Below are 26,818 nucleotides of genomic sequence, written 5' to 3' on the forward strand. Positions count from 1 at the left end.
TTTATTTTGCGGGTCTGGGGATGAAACCCAGGGCATTCGACCTCCGAGTTACACCCCCTGCCCTATTTTTTATTCTTTATTTTGAAACAGGGTCTCACTGAGTTGCAGAGGGCCTCACTAAGTAGCTGAGGCTGTCCACGAACCTCGATCCTCCTGTCTCAGCCTCCTGAATGCTGGGATGACAAGCGTGCGCCACCACACCCGGCTCCAACCCCATTCTTTCTTTCTTTCTTTCTTTCTTTCTTTCTTTCTTTCTTTCTTTCTTTCTTTCTTTCATGCTGGGATTACAAGCGTGCGCCACCACACCCGGCTCCAACCCTATTCTTTCTTTCTTTCTTTCTTTCTTTCTTTCTTTCTTTCTTTCTTTCTTTCTAATTTCTTAATTTCCTTCCTTCCTTCCTTCTTTCTGCGGGTCTGGGATGAAACCCAGGGACATTTGACTGCCAAGCTACATCCCCTGCCCTATTTTTTATTCTTTAGTTTAAAACAGGGGCTCACTAAGTAGCTGAGGCTGTCTGCAAACCGCGATCCTCCTGTCTCAGCCACCGGAATGCTGGGATGACAAGCGTGCGCCACCACGCCCAGCTTACCACAGATTCTTGATTGTCATTTAGTTCAGTGCTTTTTAAATACCCTGATCCCCAGACCACAGGGTCTTCCCGGCCTGGGTATAAATATCCTGATACTTTGCATCTTATAATTTGGTCGTCACATTTATGGATCACTTCTTTCTTTCTCCTTGCTGTCCACTCTTTGAAGAACAGATAACCTGGAAGAATGGCAGAAGCGGTTTTTCATGCCCCAAAGAGGAAGAGAAGAGTGTATGAAAAATATGAGTCCCCATTGCCAGTTCCTTTTGGCCAGGAACAAGATCCTGAGAGAGAATTCAAAGTATTCTGTGCCGAAATGATTAACAACAGCGTAATTGTCAAGAACACAGAGGACATCAAGCAGCTGTACGGGAAAGTGAGTACCAGCAACCTCAATATGGTTGCTTCCTGACAGCCCTGAGCAAAGCAACCCTTGCTCCTCCCGTTCCTCTCAACCATCCAGAGCAAACCATAAGCTGCATCTCCTTTCCTTGCACTTGGTCCATTTGGTTGTTTTTTATTTTTATTTATTTATTGTGGTACTGGGGAATTAAACCCAGGGGCATTCTACCCCCAAGTTATACTCTCAGCCCCATTTTATTCTTTTTATTATTATTATTTTGTGGCACTGGGGATGGAATCCAGGGGCAATCTACCTCCGAGCGACACCTCCAGTCCTATTTTTTATTCTTTATCTTGAAACAGGGTCTCACTGAGTTGCAAAGGGCCTCACTCAGCCGAGGCTGGTGACAAACCTCGATCCTCCTATCTCAGCCTCCCAAGCGCGGGGAATACAAGCGTGCGCCACCACGTCTGGCCGTCCATTCAGTTTTTTTTGTTTTTGTTTTTGGTGGTACTGGGGATGGAACCCTTCTACCTCTGGGCTACATTTCCCAGACCTACTTTTTATATTTTATTTGGAAACGGGGTCTCTTAAGCCAGAGAGGTTGGCTTCGAACCTGCACGATCCTCCTGTTTTCCTCCTCCCAAGCCTGGGGATTACAAGCCTGTGCCACCACGCCCGGTTCCCGTCCATTCAGGTTTCTTTTTGTTGTTTTTTTGAGGGGTTTTTTTTTTTTTTTTGGTGGTACTGGGAGTGGAACCCAGAGGCTTTCTACCTCCGGGCTATACTCTCAGACCTATTTTATATTTTTTATTTGCAAACAGGGTCTCACTAAGTTGCTGAGAGCCTCACTAAGTAGCTGAGGCTGGCTTTGAACTTGTGCAATCCTCCTGTCTCAGCCTCCCAAGCCTGGGGATTACAAGCGTGCGCCACCACGCCCGGCACGTCCATTGGGTTTTAATCAGATGCTCCAAAGCCATGCACTGCGAGGGTAACAACCGGACAGACTCGCAATCCAACAATGAATTAGGGTCCTTAGCTAAACCACTTTTGCCTTTCATTATAAAAGCAGTACACGTTGGTTGTCAAAGCAGAAAAACAAGTGATATAAGAAAATGTAATGGAGAAAAAAAATGAAAATTTCTTATTCACCCTGAGTGGCGTCTATTCTTATGATAATAGTCACAAGATGGGTGACCCCAGCATGTCGGTCATGGTCCTATCAGAAGAGTCTTCAGGTTGTGCTTGGGCCTTCATTCTTGCCTCTCTCCTGGCTAGGGACTTGTAAGTTCACTCCTTGTGAGTGGATAGTTCAGTTATTTCATAAGTTTGCAAAATGGCACAACCACTATCACGACCTACTTTTATTTATTCATTCATGTATTTGGGTGTTGAGGTCAAATCCAAGACCTTTGCCTGGTAGGCACATGCTTTCCGCCTGAACTACAATCCAGTGTGATCCTGGGGGTTGAACTCAGGGGCATTCTATCTCCGAGCTACGCCTCCTAGCCCAATTTTATATTTTATTTTAAAACATTTTCTCGCTGGGTTGCTGAGATTCTAACTACTTGATGAGGCTGTACTTGAACCTGTGGTCCTCCTTTCTCAGCCTCCCAAGTACTAAGATTACAGGGGTGTACCACCACACCCAGCTTTATAAAATCCAGTTTTAGATTGTTCCCATCACTGCACACGAGAGGCTTTGTGCCAGGCGTGGTGGCACATGCTTGTAATCCCAGCATCCTGGAGGCTGAGACAGGAGGATCGCGGTTTAAGAACAGCCTCAGCTACTTAGTGAAGCTCTTTGTAACTCAGTGAGACTCTGTTTCAAAATAAAGGATAAAAAAAAATGGGTCTGGGAGTATAGCTCAGAGGTAGAATGCCCCTGGGTTCCATCCCCAATACCACACACACACAAAAAAAGCTTTTTAAGTTCCATACGTTGTCTTTATTCTGACAGTTAAGTCCATGTGGAGGGTAAAGTGTGTTCATTTTATTATTTCAATTTTGGGGTTTGTTGTTGTTTTGTGGCACTGGGGCTTGAACCCAGAGGCATTCTATTTTGGAGCTACCCCAGCCCTATTTTACTTTTATTTTGAAACAGGGTCTCAGTAGATTGGTGAGATTTTCACTAATCGGTGAAACTGTTCTTGAACCTGTGATCCTCCTGTCTCGGTCTCTCAAGTACTGGGATTACAGGTGTACAACACCATGCCTGGCTTATTTTAATTATCCATGTGTCTATAATCAAGCCAGGTATGGTAGTACATATTTGTAATCCCAGTACTTGGGAAGCTGAGATAGGAGGGTCATAGGTCTACAGCCAGCCTCAGTAACTTAATGAGACCTTGTTTCAAAACAAAAATTAAAATAGGGCTGGGGGTGTAGGTCAGAGGTAGAAAGCCCCTGGGTTCAATCCCCAGTGCCCAAATTAAAAAAATAAAATAGCTAATCAAAAGGGGAAAAAAAATATACTGGGTTTGGTGGCTCACACCGTGATCCCAGCTATCAACAAGTTGAGGCCAGCCTAGGCAATTTAGTGAGACCCCGTCACAAAATAAAAAGGAGTAGGTAGTGTGGCTCAGTGGTGAAGTACTTGCCTAGCAACCATCCCTAGTACCGCCCCCCAAAAAAAGAGATTTTGCAGATGTGTATTTATTTTGGAATTATCAAGGAGAGGAAGCCGGGCATAATGGTGCACACTTGTAATCCCAGTACTTGGGAGACCGAGATAGGAACCTCACATTTTCAAAGTCAGCCTCAGCAACTTAGCAAGACCCTGTTACTGAATTTAAAAAATAAATAAATAAAATAGGGCTGAGGGTATAACGCACAGATAGAAGGACCCTGGTTTCACCCCCAGTATCTCACATATACACACATGAAAAGAAAAAAAAAGAAAAAAGGAGAAGCAGCGAGGTGTGGTGGCACACACCTATAATCCCAGTACTTGGGTGGTTGAGACAAGATCAGAGGTTCAAAGCCAGGCTCGGCATTGGCATCGGAGGGAGACTCTTGGCAACCTAGTGAGAGTCTGTTTCAAAATGGAATAAAAAGGATTGGGGGTGGTATGTAGCCTGCAGGGAGAATGTCCCTGGGTTTAATTCCCAGAACCACACACACACACAGGAGGAATCCTTCAATTCTGGGTTTCAAAGGAACCTCAGAAGTGTTCTGTGCTTAGTGGCATAGCTCCTGCTCGAAGGCCCACTGTTCCAGAGCCACATGCAAAGAAGAAACTGCCCCTCCCTGCCCTGTGGCCTTCAGTTATCAGGCCCATATTGAAAACATTACTTATAAGATAAATTGAATCCTCCTACAAAGGCGTGTCTTTGGTTCCCTGTCTTCGGATACGTAAGAATTGGAGGCAAAGAAATGTGGACTTGAAGTCAAGGCAGGGGCCTGCTTGTTCTCCGCAGGCTCAAGACAAATCATCCCACACAGAAAAGAAAAAAGAAAAAAAAAGATAAATTAAGGTGTACTAAAAACTTACCGGTACTTTTTTTTTTTTTTTTTTTGGTGGTACTGGGGATGGAACCCAGGGGCCTTCTACCTCCGGGCTACACTCCCAGACCTATTTTATATTTTATTTGGAAACAGGGTCTCTTAAGCCAGCTGAGGCTGGCTTCGAACCTGTGCGATCCTGTCTCAGCCTCCCAAGCGTGGGGATTACAAGCGGGCTCTTACCTGTACTTTTCAAAGGATTGGAGGTGCTGGGCATGGTGGTGGTCTTCTATAATTCCAGTACTGGGGAGGCTGAGACAGGATTGTAGGTTCAAGGCCAGCCTCAGCAATTACGTAAGACCCTTAGCAACTTAGCAAGACTTTTCCGTATAAAACATAAAATAGTGCTGATGGTATAGCTTGGAGGTAGAATGCCCCTGGGTTCAATCCCAGCACCACAAACCAAAAAAAAAAAAAAGAAAGAAAGAAAAAAGAAACGTTTTGGAGGCATAAAATCTTAAAATTGTTGTGCATGACTACAAGATAACCAGAGAGAAATTGTAAAACTGTGAAAAGTGGGGCGACCACTTACTAACTCAAATAGTTGCATTCTGCCTCAGCTAAAAAGAAAAAAAAAATAACTAAGCATAAAATAAACTTTGTTTTCTCTCTTCGTGGAAGGGTTACTTTGGAAAAGGTATTCTTTCAAGAAGTCACCCAAACTTCACAATTTCAGACCCTAAGCTGGTTGCTAAGTGGAAAGGTAAGTTTGTGTATCATTCTGTTCTTTGGACAAATTATCGTTTGCTTACGTTTGTGATCTTGCATCTCAGGTTAGAAAGTAAAGTTCCAGAGAAGTAGCAGACACACTGACAGTTTTACTGCCCAGAAGAGAAACGAAGATAAGTCCAATCAAAGTGAAGAGGCTAAGCCAGGTGTGGTGGCGCACACTTGCAATCCCAGCATTTGAGAGGCTGAGACAGGAGGATGGCGGTTCGCAGCCAGCCTCAGCTACTTAGTGAGGCCCTTTGCAACTCAGTGAGACCCTGTTCCAAAATAAAGAATTTAAAAAAAAAAAAGGGCTGGGGTGTAACTCGGAGGTAGAATGCCCCTGGGTTCTATCCCCAATACTGCAAAAAAAAAAAAAAAAAAAAGTGAAGAGACTATTAACAACTGTTGAAAATGTGCTTTATCTTATTTCTGGAATTATCAAAAGTGTTACTCAAGCCAGGCATGGGAGCACAGGCTGGTAATCCTTGCACTTGGGAGGCTGAGACAGCAGAATCGCAGATTCAGGGCCAGCCTCAGCAACTCAGCAAGGCCCTCAACAATTTAGGGAGACCGCGTTTCAAAAGAAATGAGCCTGGTGTGGCGGCACAGGCCTGTAATCACAGTACTTGGGAGGCTGAGACAGCAGAATCGCAGATTCAGGGCCAGCCTCAGCAACTCAGCAAGGCCCTCAACAATTTAGGGAGACCGCGTTTCAAAAGAAACAAGCCAGGTGTGGCGGCACAGGCCTGTAATCCCAGTACTTGGGAGGCTGAGACAGGAGGGTCAAGGTTGGCAGCCAACCGTAACAATTTAGCAAGGCTCTCAACAACTTAGTGAGACCCTCTTTCCAAATAAAAAATAAAATAGGGCTGAGGGTATAGATCAGAGGTAGAATACCCCTGGGTTCAACCCCCAGGACCCCCCCCCCCATACACACAGTGTTATTTTGTTTTTCTGTTGTTAAGCTTTGCCTAATAGAATGCTGTGTGCATGGTAGACTCTAATAATTAAGTGCTTGCTCACCTGTAGTACTGTGCAAAATGAGTTTTGAAATTTTTTTTTCCAGAATTAGAATTTATAATAACCAAGACATACCAAAGTGCTGGTCCCTTTTTTATCAACTTATAAATATCTTATCTTAGTATATTTCTTTAAAAAAAACTCTCATTCGTGGTAATTATATTTGGAAACAGGATCTTGCTAAGTTGCTGAGAGCCTCACTACATTGCTGAGGTTGGCTTCAAACCTGCACTTGTCCTGTTTCAACCTCCCAAGTACTAGGATTACAGGCTTGCCCTACCCTGCCTGGCTCAGAAAGAATTTTTAAAACATTACTTTTAAAGCCGAGCGTGGTGGCGCACGCTTGTAATCCCTGCGCTTGGGAGGCGGAGACAGGAGGATCGCGCTGGTTTAGAGCCAGCCTCGCTGGCTTAGGAGACCCTGTTTCCAAATAAAAAAATATAAAATAGGTCTGGGAGTGTAGCCCAGAGGTAGAAGGGCTTCCAGGAACCCCAGTACCACCAAAAAAAAAAAATTTATATTCTATGTATGTATTTATTTATTGTGCTATTAGGGATTGAACTGGGGCGTTCTACCTCAGAGCTACACCCCCAGCCCTATTTTATTATTTTATTTTATTTTTTTTAGCAGTACCAGGGATGGAACCCAGGGGCAATATACCTTCAAGCTACACCCCAAGCTCTATTTTTTATTCTTTATTTGTAAACAGCGTCTCACTGAGTTGCAGAGGGCCTCACTAAGTAGCTGAGGCTGTGGCGAACCACGATCGTCCTGTCTCAGCCTCCTGAATGCTGGGATTACAAGCGTGCGCCACCACTCCCATTTTATTTTTTATTTTGAAATGATCTCACTAAATTTATGAGGTTCTCTCTAAATTTATGAGGAACTCACTAAACTTTTGAGGCCAGCCAGGCGTGGTGGCGCACACTTATAATCCCCACTCTTGGGAGGCTGAGACAGGAGGATCGCATGGGTTCGAAGCCAGCCTCAGCTAAGTTAGTGAGGCTCTCAGCAACTTAGTGAGACCCTGTTTCCAAATAAAATATAAAATAGGTCTGGGAGTATAGCCGGGGGTGTTGGTGCACACTTGTAATCCCAGCATTCAAGAGGCTTGAGACAGGAGGTCGTGGTTCGCAGACAGCCTCAAGCTACTTAAGGAGGCCCTTTGTAACTCAGTGAGACCCTGTTTCAAAATAAAGAATAAAATAGAGGGCTAGGGGTGTAGCTCAGAGGTAGAATGTCCTTGGGTTCCATCCCTAGTACCACAAAAAATAAATAAGTAAAAATAAAAAGCCAGGTGTGGTAGCACATGCTTGTAATCCTAGTGCTTGGAGTCTGAGACAGGAGGATCTCACAGGTTCGAAGCCAGCCTCAGCTACTTAGTGAGGCTTTCAGTAACTTAGTGAGACCCTGTTTCCAAATAAATTATAAAATAGGTCTGGGAGATTAGCCCGGAGGTAGAAAAGCCCCTGGGTTCCACCCTTAATACCACAAAAATAAATGAATGGATGAATAAATAAATAATAAAAATTAAAAATAAAAAAACTATAGCTTTTAAATGCCTATAGGAATGGGAGGCTGAGACAGGAGGATCGCACAGGTTCGAAACCAGCCTCAGGTACTTAGTGAGGCTCTCAGCAACTTAGTGAGACCCTGTTTCCAAACAAAGTATAAAAAAAAAAAAATAGGTCTGGGACTATAGCCCGGAGGTAGAAAAAGCCCCTGGGTTCCACCCTCAGTACCATTAAAAAAAAAAAAAAAAAATGCCTGTTGCCTGTTGGAATAAATGAAACAGGATAGAGGGGAGACCTTATAAATTTGACCTTGAAATCTTGTAAATGTATTATATAATTGTACAGCAAAGTTAATGTTTTTCAAAGTATTAATTTTTTTTCGTAAAAGTCAAGCAACTGAAAGGGCATATCAAGTTGACTATATAACTGCACAGGGATTCACTATTTTAAGTAACCTTAAAACACAGTCATTTGCCTGTTCAATCCTAATAGGGTAGACTTGGGGTCAGTTTCTCTTCACAATGCTGCTTGGTGTATCACCCCAACATTCATCAGCAGTAACGAGGAAGCCGATCGCCGTGGGGACGCAGCTCAGCTGTCCCGCCTGGTCCCCAGAGCTGCAGCTGGAGCCCAGATCCACACTCCGGGCTTAAGCTGCATCAGGACTGCTCTCAGCAGAGCATGTTGCTCCAGATGTGACGGGTGGAGAGGTCTCCTCTCACAGGCCAACCAGAGTGCCGTGGCAGCCAGGCAGTGTGGCGCCCGCCCGCAATCCCAGTCCTTGGGAGGCTGAGATGGGAGGATCGCAGGTTCACGGCCAGCCTCAGCTACGCAGCGAGGCCCTCAGCAACGTAGTGGGGCCCTGTTTGAAAATAAAGACTAAAGTAGGGCTGGGGTTCAGGTAAAATGCCCGGGTCAATCCCCAGCAACACTCGAACAAAAGATGGGTAACACCTACAAGGTGGGTAGCAGGGAAGAGTGGCTCATAAAGCGGTGTCATCATTGTCATCACATCACACTGGATGGTGTTAACCTAGTGAGTGCTTTTGTGAGTCTTGAAAACATCTGTCTTTCCTAACTTTATAGTGGGTTTTCCCCCTCTTCCGGAAAGGTAGTGTAAAGCTAATAGAACCTCTTCATTGTTACAGATATGAAGACAAACTTGCCTATAATCACGTCAAAGAAGTAAGTCATGATGAAAGCGTTTTTGTTAAAATTTTGTAGTTGTCATTGCTAAAATTGTCATCTAAATCAGATCAAAAGCTAAGCGTGGTGGCGCACACTTGTAATTCCAGTACTTGGGAGGCCGAGACAGGAGGATCACAGGTTCGCAGCCAACCTCAGCAACTTTAGCGAGACCCTGTTTCCAAATAAAAGTAAAATAGAGCTGGACATGGTGGTGTACGCTTGTTATCCCAGCACTTGGGAGGCTCAGACCAGTGGATCGCAGGTTCATGGCTAGTCTCAGCTACTTAGGCCCTCTGCAACTTCTTAGTGAGACCTTGTTTCAAAATAAAGAATGAAAAAATAGCGCTGGGATGTAGCTGGGGGGTGAATGTCCCTGGGTTCTGTCCCCAGTACCAAAATAAAAGGTAATAGAATAAACAAATCAGACCAAAGCCAGGTGTAGTGGTGTGCACCTGTATTCCTAGTACTTGGGAAGCATGACTGGAGGATCACTGGTTCGAGGCTAACCTCAGCAATTTGGTGAGGCTGTCAGAAACTTAGCAAGACCATTTCCAAATATAAAAAATAAAAGAGCAGAGGGTTGTAACTTGGAGGCAGAAGGCCCCTTGATTCAATCCCTATTACCACAGACCAAAAATTAATAAATCTGATCTAGTTTCAGGTAGTCTTTTCTTTTTTTGTGGTACTGGAGATTAAACCCAAGGGCATTCTACCTCCGAGCTACATCCCTAGCCCTATTTTTTTATTCTTTATTTTGAAACAGGGTCTCACTAAATTACAGAGGACCTAAGTAGCTAAGGCTGGCCACAAACCTGCGATCCTCCTGTCTCAGCCTCCCAAATGCTGGGATTACAAACTGTGTGCCACCATGCCTGGCTTTAGGTAGTCTTTTATAATACAGTAATCTCACATTTTTTTCTTGTAGAGATATGGATCTTTTTTTTTTTTTTTTTTTTTTTTGCGGGTCTGGGGATGGAGCCCAGGGGCCTTCAGCCTCTGAGCTACACCCCCCCCCGTCCTATTTTTTATTCTTTTATTTTGAAACTGGGTCTAACTGAGTTGCAGAGGGCCTCACTAAGTAGCTGAGGCTGTCCGCAAACTGCAGTCCTCCAGTCTCAGCCTCCCAAATGCTGGGATTACAAGCGTGCGCCACCACACCCGGCTGAATGAATCAAATCATTTAAAATGCATTTAGTGAGGGGTTTTTTTGGTTTTTATCTTATTTTTTGCAGTACTGGGGATGGGACCCAAGGGCATTTTACCTCTGAGCTACACCCACAGCCCAATGTTTTATTCTTTATTTTGAAACAGGCTCTCACTGCATTGCAAAGGGCCTCATTAAGTAGCTGAGGCTGGCCGCGAACCGTGATTCCCGTCTCAGCCTCCTGAATGCTGGGATTACAAGCGTGCGCCACCACGCCCGGCTTAGTGAGGCTTTATACATAAGTAATCATAAGCTGAATGGTTTGCCAGTTGAATTTCACACTGGCTGGTCCCAATATTTTTATATGTTTCATTATCTTCAGCTTTCAAATGCAAATGCTCTCTCTGACGGCATTGGTTTGCAGGTATCAGCGTCGGGTAGAATGGGCCACAAGTGTCCTGTGTAGACAGGGACAGCGTAAGAAGAGAGTGGGCAAGATGTTGAAGGATTACACAAAACCACTCAAGCATCTGTGTATCCAAGGAAACGAGGAGGATCAGTCACCGGTCCCTGAGACACTCTCCACCCGGGAAGGCACAGTGGGGACCGGGACTCTCTCCACAGTGAGTGGAGACTCTGGGCAGTCCGATGTGACAGACAATTCCAGCGAGTGCTCAGGCTGCCTGCAGGAGGGCTCTGGACCTGGCCCCATTGCTGCATGCAGCCTCGATGGACGCCTGGTTGACGCCGGATCGTTGGCCCACGCGTGTTACCACCAGCCAGATGCCCTCAGTCCCCTGCCTGTCCTCCAGCCTAAAGGAGGCAGCCAGCGAGCGGGGCTCCTTCCTGCTGGAGAGGGGGGACCCGACCATGAGTACGTGCTCGTGGAGGAAGAGGTGTACGACGAGGTCCTGAACCAGGGGGAGGACGCTGCAGACGAGAAAGTAAGAGAAAAGCACCGTGGTTCTTTCGTCTAGCTTTACTGTTCACGGTCAACCAGGGTCTGAAATTATTAGTATTTTTTAATATATATATTTCTTTTTTTCTTTTTTATTTTTGGTGGTACTGGGGTGGAACCCAGGAGCTTTTTTTTTTTTTTTCTACCTCCTGGCTATACTCCCAAACCTATTTTTTTATACTTTTTGGAAACAGTCTCACTCAGTTGCCGAAAGCCTCACTGAGTAGCTGAGGCTGGTTTCGAACCTGTGCGATCCTCCTGTCTCAGCCTCCCAAGCGCGGGGATTACAAGCGTGCACCACCATGCCCGGCTGTATTTTTTAATAAACTTTTGTATGTGTGTGGTAGTGGGGATTGATCCCAGGGGCATTCTGCCTCTGAGCTACAACCCCAGGGCTTGCTATTAATTAATTAATTTATTTATTTACTTTTTTATTTGTGGTGCTGGGGGTGGAACTCAGAGGCCTTCTACCTTTGGGCTACACTCCCAGACCTATAAATATTTCTTGATTTTGTTTTTGCAGCACTGGGCATGGAAACCAGGGGCATTCTGCCTCCAAGCTACACTCCCCCAAGCCCTATTTTGAATTCTGTTTTGAAACAGGGTCTCACTAAGTTGCAAAGGGCCTCACTAAGTAGCTGAAGCTGTCCATGAACCGCGATCTTTCTGTCTCAGCCTCCCAAATGCTGGGATTATAAGCTCGTGCCGCCACGCCCGGCTCCCAGATCTATTTTATGTTTTATTTGGAAGCAGGGTCTCACCAAGTAGCTGAGGCTGGCTTCGAACCTGCATGATCCTCCTGTCTCAGCTTCCTAAGTACTGGAATTACAGGCATGTGCCACCATGCCCAGCTTGAATAGTGTGTGTTGGGGGGGCGTACCCAGGGACATTCTACCTCTGAGCTATACCTCCAGCTCTACTTTTATTTATTTATTTATTATTTATTTTTATTTTTTTGGTGGTACTGGGGTTCCTGGAAGCCCTTCTACCTCCGGGATACACTCCCACGGGATACACTCCCAGACCTATTTTTTAACCTTTTTCATTTGGAAACAGGGTCTCCTAAGCCAGCACGCGCAGCTGGCTTCAAACCCGCGCGATCCTCCTGTCTCCACCTCCCAAGCGCGGGGGATTACAAGCGTGCGCCACCACGCCCGGCTTTGTACTTTTAATTCTTTATTTTGAAACAGGGTCTCAACTAAGTTGCAGAGGGCCTCACTAAACTGAGGCTAGCCATGAAGCTGTGATCCTCCTGTCTCATCCTCCCAAGTACTGGGATTACAAGTATGCACCACCATGCTTGGCGTGAATATTCTTTTTTTGTGATTACACTGTAACAGAGTTAGAGTATTGGGAACACATATACATACAGCACTTGGTAAGTTTCCCCAAGAATCTGAAAATATTAATATTTGTCTAGATGCTTTTTTTTTTGTACTGGGATGGAACCAAGGGGCATTCTAACTTTAGACAACCTCTGGCTTTAGACTTTTTTTTTTTAAGATGGGGAGCCTGAGCTGGGAGTGGTGGCCCATGTCTGTAATCCCAGTATTTGGGAGGCTGAGACAGGAGGATCACAGTTAGTGGACAGTCTCAGCTACTGTTTCAAAATAAAATAGGCCGGGCATGCTGGCACATGCTGTAATCCCAGTACTTGGAGACAGGAGGATCGCACAGGTTTGAAGCCAGCCTCAGCTGCTTAGTGAAGCTCTCAGCAACTTAGAGAGACCCTGTTTCCAAATAAAATAGAAAATAGGTCTGGGAGTGTGGCCCAGAGGTAGAAAGTCCCTGGGTTCCATTCCCAGTACCACCAAAAATAAATAAATTAATTAATTAATTAAATAAAATAGGGTTAGGAGTGTAGCTTGGAGGTAGAATGCCCCTGGGTTCACTCCTCAGTACTGCCCTCCCCCACAAAAAAATGTTAATAGTGGAAAAAATGAAAGCTTCCTTTTCCATATGAGCTACTTAAAGTCAGTTTTAGAGCATTTATCAGAAAATGTTCATTATAAAATGCCAACTCTTGTATGTAGCGTTTCCATGTGTTCTATATGTATTTCTTTGTATTGCTTTTTTTTTTTTTTTCCAGTCGGAGCAAAGAAAGAGATTAATATGCAGAAGAAATCCGTATAGGATCTTTGAGTATTTGCAACTCAGCCTAGAAGAGGTATGTTTCATAATGTTATTTCTGCTCCTGTGGGTTCAGCAGTGTATATTGTATATGCCAACCTATCTCACAGCGCAGTTCTATGTCAGGCAATAATTGAATATCACAGTTAAATGTTCAAATTGCCATAGGCAGCTCCCAGAGAAAACCTACCTAAATTTTACTCTTCTACCTGTATTTCATCAGGTATTTTTTTGTTTTGTTTTGTTTTGTTTTTGCGGTACTGGGGATGGAAGCCAGGGTCATTCAACCTCCAATCTACACCCTCAGCCCTAATTTTTTGTTCTTTATTTTGAAACAGGGTCTCACTGAGTTACAAAGGGCCTCATTAAGTAACTGAGACTGGTTGTGAACCACAATCCTCTCATCTCAACCTCCCAAATGCTGGGATTACAAGAGTGTGCCACCTTGCCCGGCTTAGACTAGCTGGATATTATGTCACTAATTTTCGTTGGCTTTAAGAAAATACAGCATGTGAGCCAGGCATGATGGCGCACTCTTGTAATTCTGGAGGCTGAGACTGGAGGATCAAGGTTCATGGACAGCCTCAGCTACTTAGCGAGGCCCTTCGCAACTCAGTGAGACCTTGTTTCAAAAAAAAATAAAAAGACTAAGGCCGGGCATGGTGGCATAGGCTTGCAATCCCAGCATTCGGGAGGCAGACACCAGAGGATGGCGGTTTGCGGACAGCCTCCGCTACTTAGCGAGGCCCTCACCACTCAGTGAGACCCTGTTTCAAAAAATATAAAGACTAAAAAATAGGACCAGGGGTATAGCTCAGTGGTAGAATGCCCCTGGGTTCCATCCCCAGTACCACAAAATAAATAAATAAAAATAAACAAAAAACAGATATGGCTTTATTGAGATATTCATGTACCATGCAATTTATCCATTTAAAGTATACAATTTAGGCGGGCATGATGGTGCACACTTATAATCCCAGAATTTGGGAGGCTAAGACAGGAGGATCAGAGATTTGAGAACGGCCTCAACAAAGTAGTGAGGCTCTCAGCAAACTATCGAGACCCTGTTCCAAAATAAAAAATAAAAATAGGACTGGGGGCGTGACTCAGAGGTAGGACTCCCCTGAGTTCAGTCCCCAGTACCAATGAATGAATGAATGAATGAATGAATGAATGAATGACAGTTTGACAGTTTAGCCAGGCATGGTGGCGCACCTGTACTCCCAGTACTTAGGAGGCTGAGACAGGTTCACAGGTTTGAGCCAACTTCAGCAACACAATGAGACCCTCCACGTCTTAGTGAGAGGCTATTTCAAAGTAAGAAAATGAGCCAGACATGGTGGTGCACACTTGTAGGCCCAGTCCTTGGTACACTGGCTGAGTCAGGAGGACCTCAGGTGTAAAGCCAGCCTCGGCATCTTAGCAAGGCCCCCAGCAGCTTGAATGAGACTCCCCAAAAAAAGGCTGAGGATATTGCTTACAGGTAGAATGTCTCTGGTTTCCATCCCTAGTACTGCAAAAAATAATAATAATAAAAATAAATAAATTATAGGGCCCTGGCTGGTTCTCTCCTGCCTCAGTGGAATGTTTTTTTTTTGTTTTTCTGGGTTTTTGTGGGGGGGGGGGGTCTAGAGATGGAACCCAGGGGCATTTGACCTCCGAGCTACACCCCAGCCCTATTTTTTATTCTTTTTTTGTTTTGTTTTGTTGGTACTGGGGGTGGGACCCAGGAGCATTATACCTCCGAGCTACACCCCTAGTCCTATCTTTTAGTCTTTTTATTTTTTACTTTATTTATTTATTTATTTATTTATTTATTTATTTATTTATTTATTTGGTGGTATTGGGGGTGGAACCCAGGGGCTTTCTACCTCTGGGCTCTGGGCTATACTTCCAGACCTTTTTTATATTTTATTTGGAAACAGGGTCTCACTAAGTTGCTGAGAGCTTCACTAAGTAGCTGAGGCTGGCTTTGAACCTGTGCGATCCTCCTGTCTCAGCCTCCCAAGAGTGGGAATTACAAGCGTGCACGACCACGCCCAGCTTTTATTCTTTATTTTGAAACAGGGTCTCACTGAGTTGCAGAGGGCCTCACTAAATAGCTGAGGCTGTCTGCAAACCATCATCCTCCAGTCTCAGCCTCCCGGATGCTGGGATTACAAGCGTGTGCCACCACACCCAGCTTGATGATGGAATTATTTTTAATGAACATTTTCTCTTTTCCCTGTTTTTAGGCTTTCTTCCTGGTCTATGCTCTAGGATGTCTGAATATTTACCGTGGGAAGGTAAAGTCTTTTGTTTTGATACAAACCCCTTAAAGTTTCTTCAATGATAAAAGAGGGTCGTATCGCTTTCTCATATCAGCCAGGCATGGTGGCACAAATTCTAATCCTAGTACTTAGGAGGCTAAGATAGGACGATTGTAGGTTGAGTACAGCCTGAGCAAGTAGTGAGACTCAGCAACCTATCAAGACCCTGTTTCAAAACAACAACAAAAAATTGTCCTGGGGATGTAGCTTGGAAGTCAAATGCCGCTGTGTTCAATCCCTAGTACCACCCAAAAAAAAGTGTCTACTTCTACTGAGTAAAATGGGTACTTATTTTTTCCCCCTAAGTTTTGGCTTTAGGTTCTGAATTGAGATTATTCAGGCAAAAGACACCTTTGAGCCAAAATACAAATTTCACTCACAGAGACAAGGAGACATACAGTGTTTTATATAATATCAGGTACAATAGCCAGGCATGGTGGCTCACACTTGTAATCCCAGTACTGGGAAGGCTGAGAATCCCAGGTTCGTGGCCAGCCTCCGCTACTGAATGAGGCCTCTGCAACTAGTTTTGGAATAAAAAATTTAAAAATCGGGGTAGGGGCGTAGTTCAGAGGTTGAATACTCCTGGATTCAATCTCCAGTACTCCAAAAAAAGGAAAACAAGTTTAGCAGAAAGAAGGGAGTCAGTGTCACACAGCTGATCTGGTTAGAATTGGCATTTGAACTGGAATCAGATGATTCCAAAGCCCGTAATTATTTTATACCATGGGCTTCTCACGTCTTTTGGGGGTAGGGTGGGACTGGGGGTAGGACCCAGGGGCTTTCTACCTCCGGGCTGTACTCTCAGACCTGTTTTATATTTTATTAGGAAACAGAGCCTCACTAAGTTGCTGAGAGCCTCACTAAGTAGCTGAAGCTGGCTTTGAACCTGTGCAGTCCTCCTGTCCCAGACTCCCAAGTGCGGGGATTATAAGCGTGCGCCACCACGCCCGGCGGCCTCTCACCTTTAAAAGAAAGGTGTCGCACCTCTTTCCTCTAAGCCATGGACCAGGAGGCGGGGACACAGAGGAGGCTGGCTTTCACTGGACACTTTCTGTGCTTCCTGAATTGCAGACCGTGTGAATATGACACCTGTTCAAGATGGAGACAATCCCTGGCTTATGAGGGCTTACCCTGCAGTTTTCCAACTTTCTTTAAAATGGTGCCTTGACTTCTGAATTGGGCTCTTTTCCCAGGCTGGCGGTGTGCAGTGAGACACGCTGCTGAGATGCTGGGTGGCAGCAGCTAGACACACGTCTTCCCATATCCCTCTTCCTTAGCTGCTTCTCAGTGTCTGTGTGTGGTTTAGCTCTGGGGATTAAACTAAGGGCTCAGAGTTACACCCGCAGCCCCATTTTATTTTATTTTATTTTATTTTTTGCAAGTCTGGGGATAGAACCCAGGGGCATTCGACCTCCAAGCTACACCCCCTGCCCTATTTTTTATTCCTTTTGTTGTTGTTGTTGTTTTGGTGGTACTGGGATTCCTGGAAACCCTTCTACCTCCGGGCTACACTCCCAGACCTATTTTATATTTTTTTTATTTGGAAACAAGGTCTCTTAAGCTAGGGAGGCTGGCTTCAAACCTGCGTGATCCTCCTGTCTCCGCCTCCCAAGCGCGGGGATTACAAGCGTGCGCCACCACGCCCGACTATTCTTTATTTTGAAACAGGGTCTCACTAAGTTGGGGTGGGGGGGCTCACTAAGTAGCTGAGGCTGTCTGCAAACCGCGATCTCCAGTCTCAGCCTCCCCAATGCTGGGATGACAATCGTGCGCCACCACGCCCAGTTTCCCTATTTTCTTTTTTTAAGCATTGACAGAGGGACCCTCCAAGATGATGAGGCTGGCTGCAAACCTGCAGTCCTCCTGTCTCAGCCTTCCAAGTACTGGGATTACAACTGTGCATCACCGCACACAGCATGACTGTGAACTCCCTGAATATTATGACTACTTCTCATTTGTTTATTCATTTATTTATTGCGGGTCTGGGGATGGAGCCCAGGGGCATTCGACCTCCAAGCTACACCCCTGCCCTATTTTTTATTCTTTATTTTGAAAAAGGGTCTCACTGAGTTGCAGAGGGCCTCACAAAGTAGCTGAGGCCGTCCGCAAACCACGATCCTCTGGTCTCAGCCTCCCGAATGCTGGGATTACAAGCGTGCGCCACCACACCAGACTTATTTTTTATATTTATTTATTTATTTATTTATTTGCGGAGATAGGGATAGGACCCAGGCATTCTACCTCTGTGCTACACCCCCCAGCCCTATTTCCTATTCTTTATTTTGAAACAGGGTCTCACTGAGTTGCAAAGGGCCTCACTAAGTAGCTAAGGCTGTCCGCGAACCACAATCCTCCTGTCTCAGCCTCCCAAGTGCTGGGATTACAAGCGTGCGCCACCACGCCCGGCCTTACTTCTTATTTTTAAATGTTACCTTTTCTTGTTTGGTAGAGCACCAGCTTTGTCCCATCACTGCCCTAGCTCCGTGCTTCTGTAGATGTTGAGAGGTTAGTGAATGAAAACTGAATATATGCATATAATACATCTGCTCTCTTTAAATAACTTTAGGAATGTTTAACAATAGTGGAACTCTGGAAAGCTTTCACTGCAATTCAGCCCACCTTCAGGACCACCTACATGGCCTATCACTACTTCCGGAGCAAAGGCTGGGTACCCAAAGTGGGGCTCAAGTATGGGACAGATTTCCGTAAGTAATTCTTGGCACGGGAGGTGTGAGAATGGGTTTTTCTTCACAGTCACCCCAGAAACTGGGTCTTGTAGCCGGGCATGGTGGCGCATGCTTGTAATCCCCGCGCTTGGGAGGCAGAGACAGGAGGATCGCGCAGGTTTGAAGCCAGCCGCGCGCGCGCTGGCTTAAGAGACCCTGTTTCCAAAATGAAAATGTAAAAAATAGGTCTGGGAGTGTAGCCCGGAGGTAGAAGGGCTTCCAGGAACCCCAGTACCACCAAAAAAAAAAAATATATATATATATATATATAAAATAGGTCTGGGAGTATAGCCCGGAGGTAGAAGGGCTTCCAGGAACCCCAGTACCACAAAAAAAAGAAAGAAAGAGAGAGAGAAGGAAAGAAAGAAAGAAAGAAAGAAAGAAAGAAAGAAAGAAAGAAAGAAAGAATAAAAAACAGAGCTGGGGGTGTAATTCAGAGATAAAATGTCCCTGGGTTCAATCCTCAGTATCGCCAAAAAAAGAAAGAAACTGGGTCTTGTTAAGTTGCTGAGAGCTTCGTTGAATTGCTGAGGCTGGCCTCAAATCTGTGATCCTTCTAAGCCTCCCAAGTACTGGGGTTACAGGCATGCACCCCATGCCTGGCTTTGACTTTCTTAAAGATAAACCTGAGTCTGTTCATCTCTGGCACCAGCACCTATCACAGTACTGGCCAAAATAGCCACGCCGTCTATGTTGAATTCGGTTGATTTGAAATGAACAACAAAATGTTGACCCACATTATATAAACTTCATGCTGTTGATATCATTTCACATTCTTGCCCTGGAGAAATAAGATAAGTGGCCAGATAAGAATTCCTTATGGCCAGGGGTATTGCCAGAGGCCCGGGCTGCAATCCCCAGCACTGGAAGGAAAAGATTATTTGAGCTTGACTTGGGGAATTCCTTGTGGAGGGAGTCGAGGGAACAGGTTGTCAGGGCTAAACAGCACATTTGCTGGATTTTATTTTGGGGGAAAATCTTGTTTGAATTAAAAAAAAAAAAACTTAAGCCGGGCGTGGTGGCGCACGCTTGTAATCCCCGCGCTTGGGAGGCGGAGACAGGAGGATCGCGCAGGTTCGAAGCCAGCCGTGCTGGTGTAAGAGACCCTGTTTCAAAAATATAAAATAGGACTGGGAGTGTAGCCCGGAGGAAGAAGGGCTTCCAGGAACCCCAGTACCACCAAAAAATAAAAAATAAAAATAAAAAATAAAAAAAATAAAAAAAAATTAAAAAAAAAAAAACTTGCTTGAACTAAAAAAAAAATAGACCACATGGCATATTGGTAGAGCATCTACGTATAGATATGTAGAAGTTTTCTTCCTTTGAGAAGGAGAAAATATTAGTAATAAAGCAGGCTTTGGGTTTTCAGTGATTATACTTTTCTTTTCTTTTCTTTGCAGTGCTGTATCGGAAAGGCCCTCCATTTTACCACGCAAGGTTTGGAGAAGTTTTTCAATAAATAACTTGAAGGACACAAGGAAATACCTGGCCTCCAGTTTAGATTTCTGTCTCTAGAGACAACTAAAAGTTGATCCCTGATAGGGATCAGTATTAGATGACCAGGTTGGGGCTGGAGGTGGAGCTCTGTGGTGAAGAATAGCCTAAAAGTGTGAGACCCTTGATTCAGTTCCCAGCACTGCACACACAAAAAAAAGTTCATGCCACCAGGTATGATGGCACATGCCTATAATCCCAGTACTTGGGAGGCTGAGACAGAAGGATCACAGGTTCAAAGCCAGCCTCAGCAACATCATGAGGGCCTCCACAACTTAGTGAGATCATTTCCAAAATAAATATATATATGACTGGAGGCGTAGCTTAGAGGTACAATAACATCCGTGAGAGTTAGTATCTAATTAATTGAGATTGAGTAGCCAGAGCCGGGCATGCTGGTGCACGCTTGTAATCCCAGCATTCTGGAGGCTGAGACAGGAGGATCGCGATTCACTGACAGCCTCAGCTACTTAGTGAGGCCCTCTGCAACTCAGTAAGACCCTGTTTCAAAATAAAGCATAAAATCAAAAAACAGGGCTGAGGGTGTAGCTCAGCGGTGAAACACCCCTGGGTTCCATCCCCAGTGCCGAAAAAAAAAAAAGAAAAAAATTGAGTAGCCAGATGTGGTGGCACATGTACGTGAAACCAGGATTGCAGGTTCAAGGCCAGCCTCAGAAACTTGGTGAGACCCTGTTTCAAAAATAAAAAAGCTGGGCCTGGTGGCACATGCTTGTAATCCCAGTACTTGGGAGGGTGAGACAGGAGGTTTGCAGGTTTGGAGCCAGCCTCAGCTTCTTAGTGAGGCCCTCTGCAACTTAGTGAGACCCTGTTTCAAAATAAAAAATAGGACTGGGGGTGTGGCTTGGAGGTAGAATGCTCCTGGGTTCCATCCCCAGCATCACAAAATAAATAAATAAGTAAATAAATAAATAAATAAAAGAAGCGAAAATAAAAAAGAGCCAGGCATGCCGGCACATACATTACATATTGTAATCCCGATGCTTGTGATTACGAGGCTGAGACAGGAGACTTACAGGTTTGAGGACAGCCTCAGCAAGTAGGGAGATTCTCATCAACCTAGGGAGACCCTGTTACAAATTTAAAAAAAAAAAATAGGGCTAGGGCTGTAAGTCAGATGTAGAATGCCCAAGGGACCAATCCCAGTACCACAAAAATAAATAAAGGTCTAGAGGTAGAATGAACCAGAGGGTTCAATTCCCAGAACCAAAACAAAACAGTTCAATGATTTACAGCTGTCATGTTGGGAAAAATAATTCTCTGTACATGTTGAAATCAGCCTGAACATTTGTACTTGAACATATGAGTTCTTCATTACACTTTTCTTAATAGCAGTCTAGGAGCATATATAGTCAGACGATGTAATTTTTTGTTTAATTAATTAATTAATTAATCTATTTATTGCAGTACTGGGGATGGAACCAAGTGGCATTCTACCTCCGAGCTATATCCTAACCCTAGTGTTTTGTTTTGTTTTTGTTTTTGTTTTGTTTTTGCGGGTCTGGGGGTGGAATAATGGGGCATTTGACCTCGGAGCTGCATCCCCTGCCCTATTTTATTCTTTATTTTGAAACCGGGTCTCACCGAGTTGCAGAGGGCCTCACTAAGTAGCTGAGGCTGTCCGCAAACAGTGATCCTCCAGTCTCAGCCTCCCGAATGCTGGGATTACAAGCGTGCGCCACCACGCCCGGCTTTTTCTTCTTCCTCTTCCTCCTCTTCCTCCTCTTCCTCTTCTTCTTCTTCTTTTTTCCTCCTCCTCCTCTTCCTCCTCCTCCTCCTCCTCCTCGTCCTTCTTCTTTTTTTTGGTGGTACTGGGGTTCCTGAAAGCCCTTCTACCTCTGGGCTACACTCCCAGACCTATTTTTACATTTTTATTTGGAAACAGGGTCTCTTAAGCCAGCGCGCGCGGCTGGCTTCGAACCTGCGCGATCCTCCTGTCTCCGCCTCCCAAGCGCGGGGATTACAAGCGTGCGCCACCAGCTTATTCTTCATTTTGAGACAGGGTCTCACTAAGTTACGGAGGACCTCACTAAGTAGCTTAGACTGGCTGTGAGCCCGTGGTCCTCCTGTCTCAGCCTCCCAAATGCTGGGATTACAAGCGTGCGCCACCACGGCCCGGCTGTAAATTTTATTTCCTATGGTGTCGCTCTTGAAAAAATGGTAATCTTTTTTATTTTTTGTGCTCCTGTGGATTGAACCCAGGGGCATTTCTAAAATGTCTCGTGTGTGTTTTCCAGCTATTCTGTCATTGTTGAGCTTGTGGATGACTACTATGAAGGCTCCCTTCGCAGACCTTTCAGTTGGAAGTCCCTCGCAGCCCTGAGCAGAGTTTCAGTCAATGTCTCAAAGGTAATACAACACCTGCTTTAACACGGGCATTCAAGTGTCACTATGAGAATACAGTTGTGTCGGGCATGGTGGCACATACCTGTAGTGCCGATAAGGCTGAGACAGGAGGGTTGCAGGTACAAGGACAGCCTTAGCAACTGTTCAAAATAAAAAATACAATAGGGCCAGGGATGTAGCTTAGAGGCAGAATGCCCCTCGCTTCAATCCTTAGTCACACACACACACACACTGCATTTAGTCTCTTAAATGTAGTAGAATCGAGGCACTCATTTTTTTTATAAAGTCATCATACTGTTCCTGACAGTGAAGTTGTAGAATATTTGGGGTCTTAGCCGGGCATGGTGGCGCACGCTTGTAATCCCAGCATTCGGGAGGCTGAGAACCGGAGGATCGCGGTTCGCGGACAGCCTCAGCTACTTAGTGAGGCCCTGTTTCAAAATAAAGAATAAAAAATAGGGCAGGGGTGTAGCTTGGAGGTCAAATGCCCTGGATTCCATCCTTAGACCCACAGGGAAAAAAAAAATTGGGGGTCTTTTGCCCCCTTCTATTAGGCTGGAAGCTGTTCTCTTTTTTTATTATATTTTGGTATTTTTCCTCCCACCACCTGGGGCTAACCGCCAGTGATTGAGTGCAACTTGGTCACACACTGTCACAAAGGAACCAAAACGCTATGGACACATTTCTTTTCAACGTGGGCAGATCTCTGAGAGAAGAAAGGAATTAAAATTCATCGCTCAACACTTTGCTGCCCTGTTTTCTCGCCACCTTTATCCCTGTGCCAAGGATGAGGGTCTGAGGTCCTGAGATGCCCGGTGACTCATCCAGGTTTGTGGCTCCTGGGCCAGAACTGGGGCTCGAACCCGCGGCCGTCTGGCTTCCTGACTTGGTTCTGTATCCTGTTTCCATCAAAGACAGGCGGCAAGCGTCACCGTCCACTGGAGCTCTGAAGCGAGCCAGCTTGGGGCTGAGGGTATAACTCAGTGGCCGAGCACCTGCTTAGCCTATGTGAGGCCAATTCCCAGCAACGCCCTGCACCTAAAAATGCAAGTTTGGTGGGTTCTGTGTTATACAGTGTTTACTGACTGACAACAAACTATGGGTGCCCTGTCACTTCGTCCCGTTACTGTTAGAGGTGGGTAGGCGGAGAGGCTGAGGGCTGAGCAGGGCCAGATATGACTGGCCTTGAGTGTGGAGGAAGTGCCTAGCCTTAGCCTGGCTCGAGGCAAGCAGGAAGTCTGTACTGGTTCATATATATATATATATATATATATATATATATATATATATATATGCATACAGACATATATATTTGTAAATATAAATAGATTTTGTTTATATGTTTATTTTATGCATTGTATTTATATATTTATATATATTCATATATTTATATATATTTATATATTAATGTTGCATATTAATATATTTGTTTATTTTGTGGTACTAAGGATTGAAGCCAGGGGCATTCTACCTCTAAGCTACACCCAAACCCTTTATTTATTGTTTGTTTGTTTGTTTGGTGGTACTGGGGGTGGAACCCAGAGGCTTTCTACCTCCGGGCTATACTCCCAGACCTTTTTTATATTTTATTTGGAAACAGGGTCTCACTAAGTTGTTGAAAGCCTTACTAAGTAGCTGAGGCTGGCTTCGAACCTGTGCGATCCTCCTGTCTCAGCCTCCCAAACGTGGGGATTACAAGCGTGCGCCACCAGGCCCGGCTTATTATTTATTGTTTTGAAACGGTCTTGCTAGGTGGCTTTTGTTGCTGAGGCTGGCTGTGAATCTGCATTCCTCTTGTCTCAGCCTCCCAAGTACTGGGATTATAGGCTTCTAATATTTTTATGGGATCTGGCTTCTAATATTTTTATGTGTCCACCTTATAGGATTTGTAACATATTTTAGTTAATTTATTTTTAGTACTGGGGATTAAACTCCGGTGTGATATTCCTAAACTTTTTTTTTTGGGGGGGGGGGTATCTAGGGCTGGAACCCAGAGGCATTCTACCTCCTCCAAGCTACACCCCCCTGTCCTATTTTTAATTCTTTATTTTGAAACAGGATCTCACTAAGTTGCAGAGGGCCTCACTAAGTAGGTGAGGCTGTCTGCAAACTGGTGGAACTGGGGTTTCTGGAAGCCCTTCTAGCTCCGGTCTACACTCCCAGACCTATTTTTATATATATATATATTTATATGTATATATATGTTATATATATATTTATATATTTTTATATATATATATTTTATATATATATTTTTTTAATTTGGAAACAGGGTCTCTTAAGCCAACGCAGCTGGCTTTGAACCTGTGCGATTCTCCTGTCTCCGCCTCCCAAGCGCGGGGATTACAAGCGTGCGCCACCACGCCCGGCTATTCTTTATTTTTGAAACAGGGTCTCACTAAGTTCCCAAGGGCCTTTCTAAGTAAGGCTGGCCGCAAACCTGTGATCCTTCTGTCTCAGCCTCCCAAGTACTGGGATCACAAGTGTGCGCCTCCGTGCCCAACTTGATTTATCTTTTTGAGACAAAGTTTTTCTAAGTTGCCCAAGGTGACCTTGAATTTGTGGTCCTCTTGCCTCAGGCTGCGGAGTAGCTGGAATTGTAGGTTTGTGCCACCTTACCTGGTTACGCTTAATATTTATATTAGTATTTATAATCAGTAGGTCTGCTTTTTCTGTGTGTGATACCAAGGATTGAATCCAGGGCATTCTATCTCCAAGCTAAATCCACAGCTTTATTTTAATTTTTTATTCTGAAATAAGGTCTCACTAAGTTGCAGAGAGGGTCTTGCAAAGTTACTTAGGCTGGCCACAAACCTGTGATCCTCCTGTCTCAGGAGGAGGGATTATAAGCGTGAGCCGCCACGTTAGTTGCTCTTTTATTTTTATACTTTTATTTTTTGCAGTGCTGTTAATTGAACCCAGAGGCATTCTACCCTTGAGCTACACCCCCAGACCGATTTTATTTATTTGGAAATAGGGTCTCACTAGGTTGCTGAGGCTGTTCTTGAGCCTGTGATCCTCCTTTCTCAGCCTCCCAAGTACTGGAATTCCAGGCACGCGCCACCTTGCCTTGGTTTTAAAGCTCCCAGGAGGAAACTGATATTCTCTGTGCGCTTGCAGGAGGTGGTGTTTCCAGGGGCACACAGTGTGCGGGTGGAACCTGCCTGCATCCCCTGCTCACGCACCCAGTCTGTGCTATCACTTCGTGGAATATAGACATTGCTTTTCTTTTCTCAACAGGAACTTATGCTGTGCTATTTGATTAAACCCTCTACCATGACCGGGGGAGAAATGGAGTCCCCGGAATGTATAAAAAGAATTAAAGTTCAGGTGGGTGAACCCAGAGACAAATTGACATTATCCCAAAGATTCTGTGCCCTGTGTGGAATCCTCTGCAACGTATGGTCCCAGGAAAACAAAAGCAAACCATCACACCTTGGCAACAGAAGCCTTCTCAGGTCTTGCACTTCTCCCCACAGAACCCGTTGAATTCCCACTGTTTATAAATTCCCTGGTTTCTTGGCTCTGGAATACCCGTCACTTACCTGCTGTTAACTCTCTGGCAGTCAGCCAGGCCAGGGCCCCTCGCAGGTCTCATTCTCAGGGAGAAGTGTTTCTGTTGGCTCCCTCCTTCCGTGACCCTCTCATCAGACACATGTGTATGTGCGTGTGTGTTGGGGATTGAACCCAGGGCCTCTCATGGGGCTCCCTGTTGAACTTCCTTCCTCTTGTCTTCTTGGCTGAGTTTTCTGTGTCAAGGCTGCCAAGTTTCTACTCAGGTCATCTGGTGTTTGTGAGTGGGCCCCACATATAGAGCCTTGTCTACGTCTTTGACTGTGTCCATGACACCCTAATCAAAATCCGCCTTTCCCTTCTCAGTGTCTGATCCGGCTATGCCAGCACCATCACAGACCTGGTTCCAATGTTGGCACTGGCTTTCATACTGCTTGCCTGTTGCTGGCATAACTCATTAGAAGCAAGTTCATTTTAAAAAAAAATCTATCCGGGCGTGGTGGCACACACTTGTATCCGAGCATTCGGGAGGCTGAGACCGGAGGGTCGCAGTTTGCGGACAGCCTCAGCTACTTTCGCCCTCCGTAACTCAGACTCTGTTTCAAAATAAGGAATTAACAAGAAAAGAAAAAAAATAGGGCAGGGGGTGTAGCTTGGAGGTTGAATGCCTCTGGGTTCCATCCCCAGACCTGCAAAACAAAGAAAAAGTCTTTGCACAGACACTTATTTGAGCATAGGGTTGTATTGTTGCCTTCCTTCTGTCAGGAAATTGGTAACAGTATCAGAACACAGGGACCATGGACAGCTCTGTAAAGTAGCCCTGGTGTGAAGCCATGATGTCACATCCTCAGAGGTTCTCTTCTTTCTGTGTTTGTTTTGCTTGGTTGCAGGAGGTGATTCTCAGTCGCTGGGTTTCTTCACGAGAGAGGAGCGACCAAGATGAACTGTGAAGACTCAACCTCAGACTTGTCATGTCACCAGCAACTATTTATTCAGGTTTTCTATAGTGTGTCAAGTTCAGGGCTAAGTAAAAAGTCCTTTTGTTGTAAACACCCATTGATTAAGAGTTTTGGCTGAGCCGGGTGTGGTGACTCACACTTATCATCGAAGCATTTGGGAGCCTGAGACCAGAGGATCTTGGTTCGCGGACAGCCTCAGCTACTTAGTGAGGCCCTCCACAACTTAGTGAGACTCTGTCTCAAAATAAAGACTAAAAAATAGGGCAGAGGGTGTAGCTCGGAGGTCAAATGCCCCTGGGTTCCATCCCCAGACCCGCCAAAAAAAAAACAAACCATCAGCCTTGGGGT

At 45.0% G+C, this 26,818-nt stretch overlaps 1 protein-coding gene across 1 annotated transcript; it reads left to right on the forward strand.

Annotated features, from left to right (window-relative positions):
• Window positions 1–777: 777 nt before the first annotated feature.
• On the forward strand, window positions 778–26,461 carry TSEN2 (tRNA splicing endonuclease subunit 2; the record flags this gene model as incomplete). The annotated part of the gene is made up of 11 exons (XM_080718156.1): window positions 778–966; window positions 5,059–5,140; window positions 8,831–8,867; window positions 10,439–10,958; window positions 13,062–13,139; window positions 15,337–15,387; window positions 17,981–18,119; window positions 19,541–19,577; window positions 21,890–22,001; window positions 25,239–25,328; window positions 26,402–26,461. 11 exons carry the CDS (start codon window positions 778–780, stop codon window positions 26,459–26,461), a joined length of 1,395 nt encoding a protein of 464 aa, XP_080574282.1.
• Window positions 26,462–26,818: the final 357 nt, after the last annotated feature.

The sequence above is a fragment of the Muscardinus avellanarius genome, assembly GCF_963383645.1.
Source record: "Muscardinus avellanarius genome assembly, chromosome: 22".
In the NCBI taxonomy this organism is placed as follows: Eukaryota; Metazoa; Chordata; class Mammalia; order Rodentia; family Gliridae; genus Muscardinus; species Muscardinus avellanarius.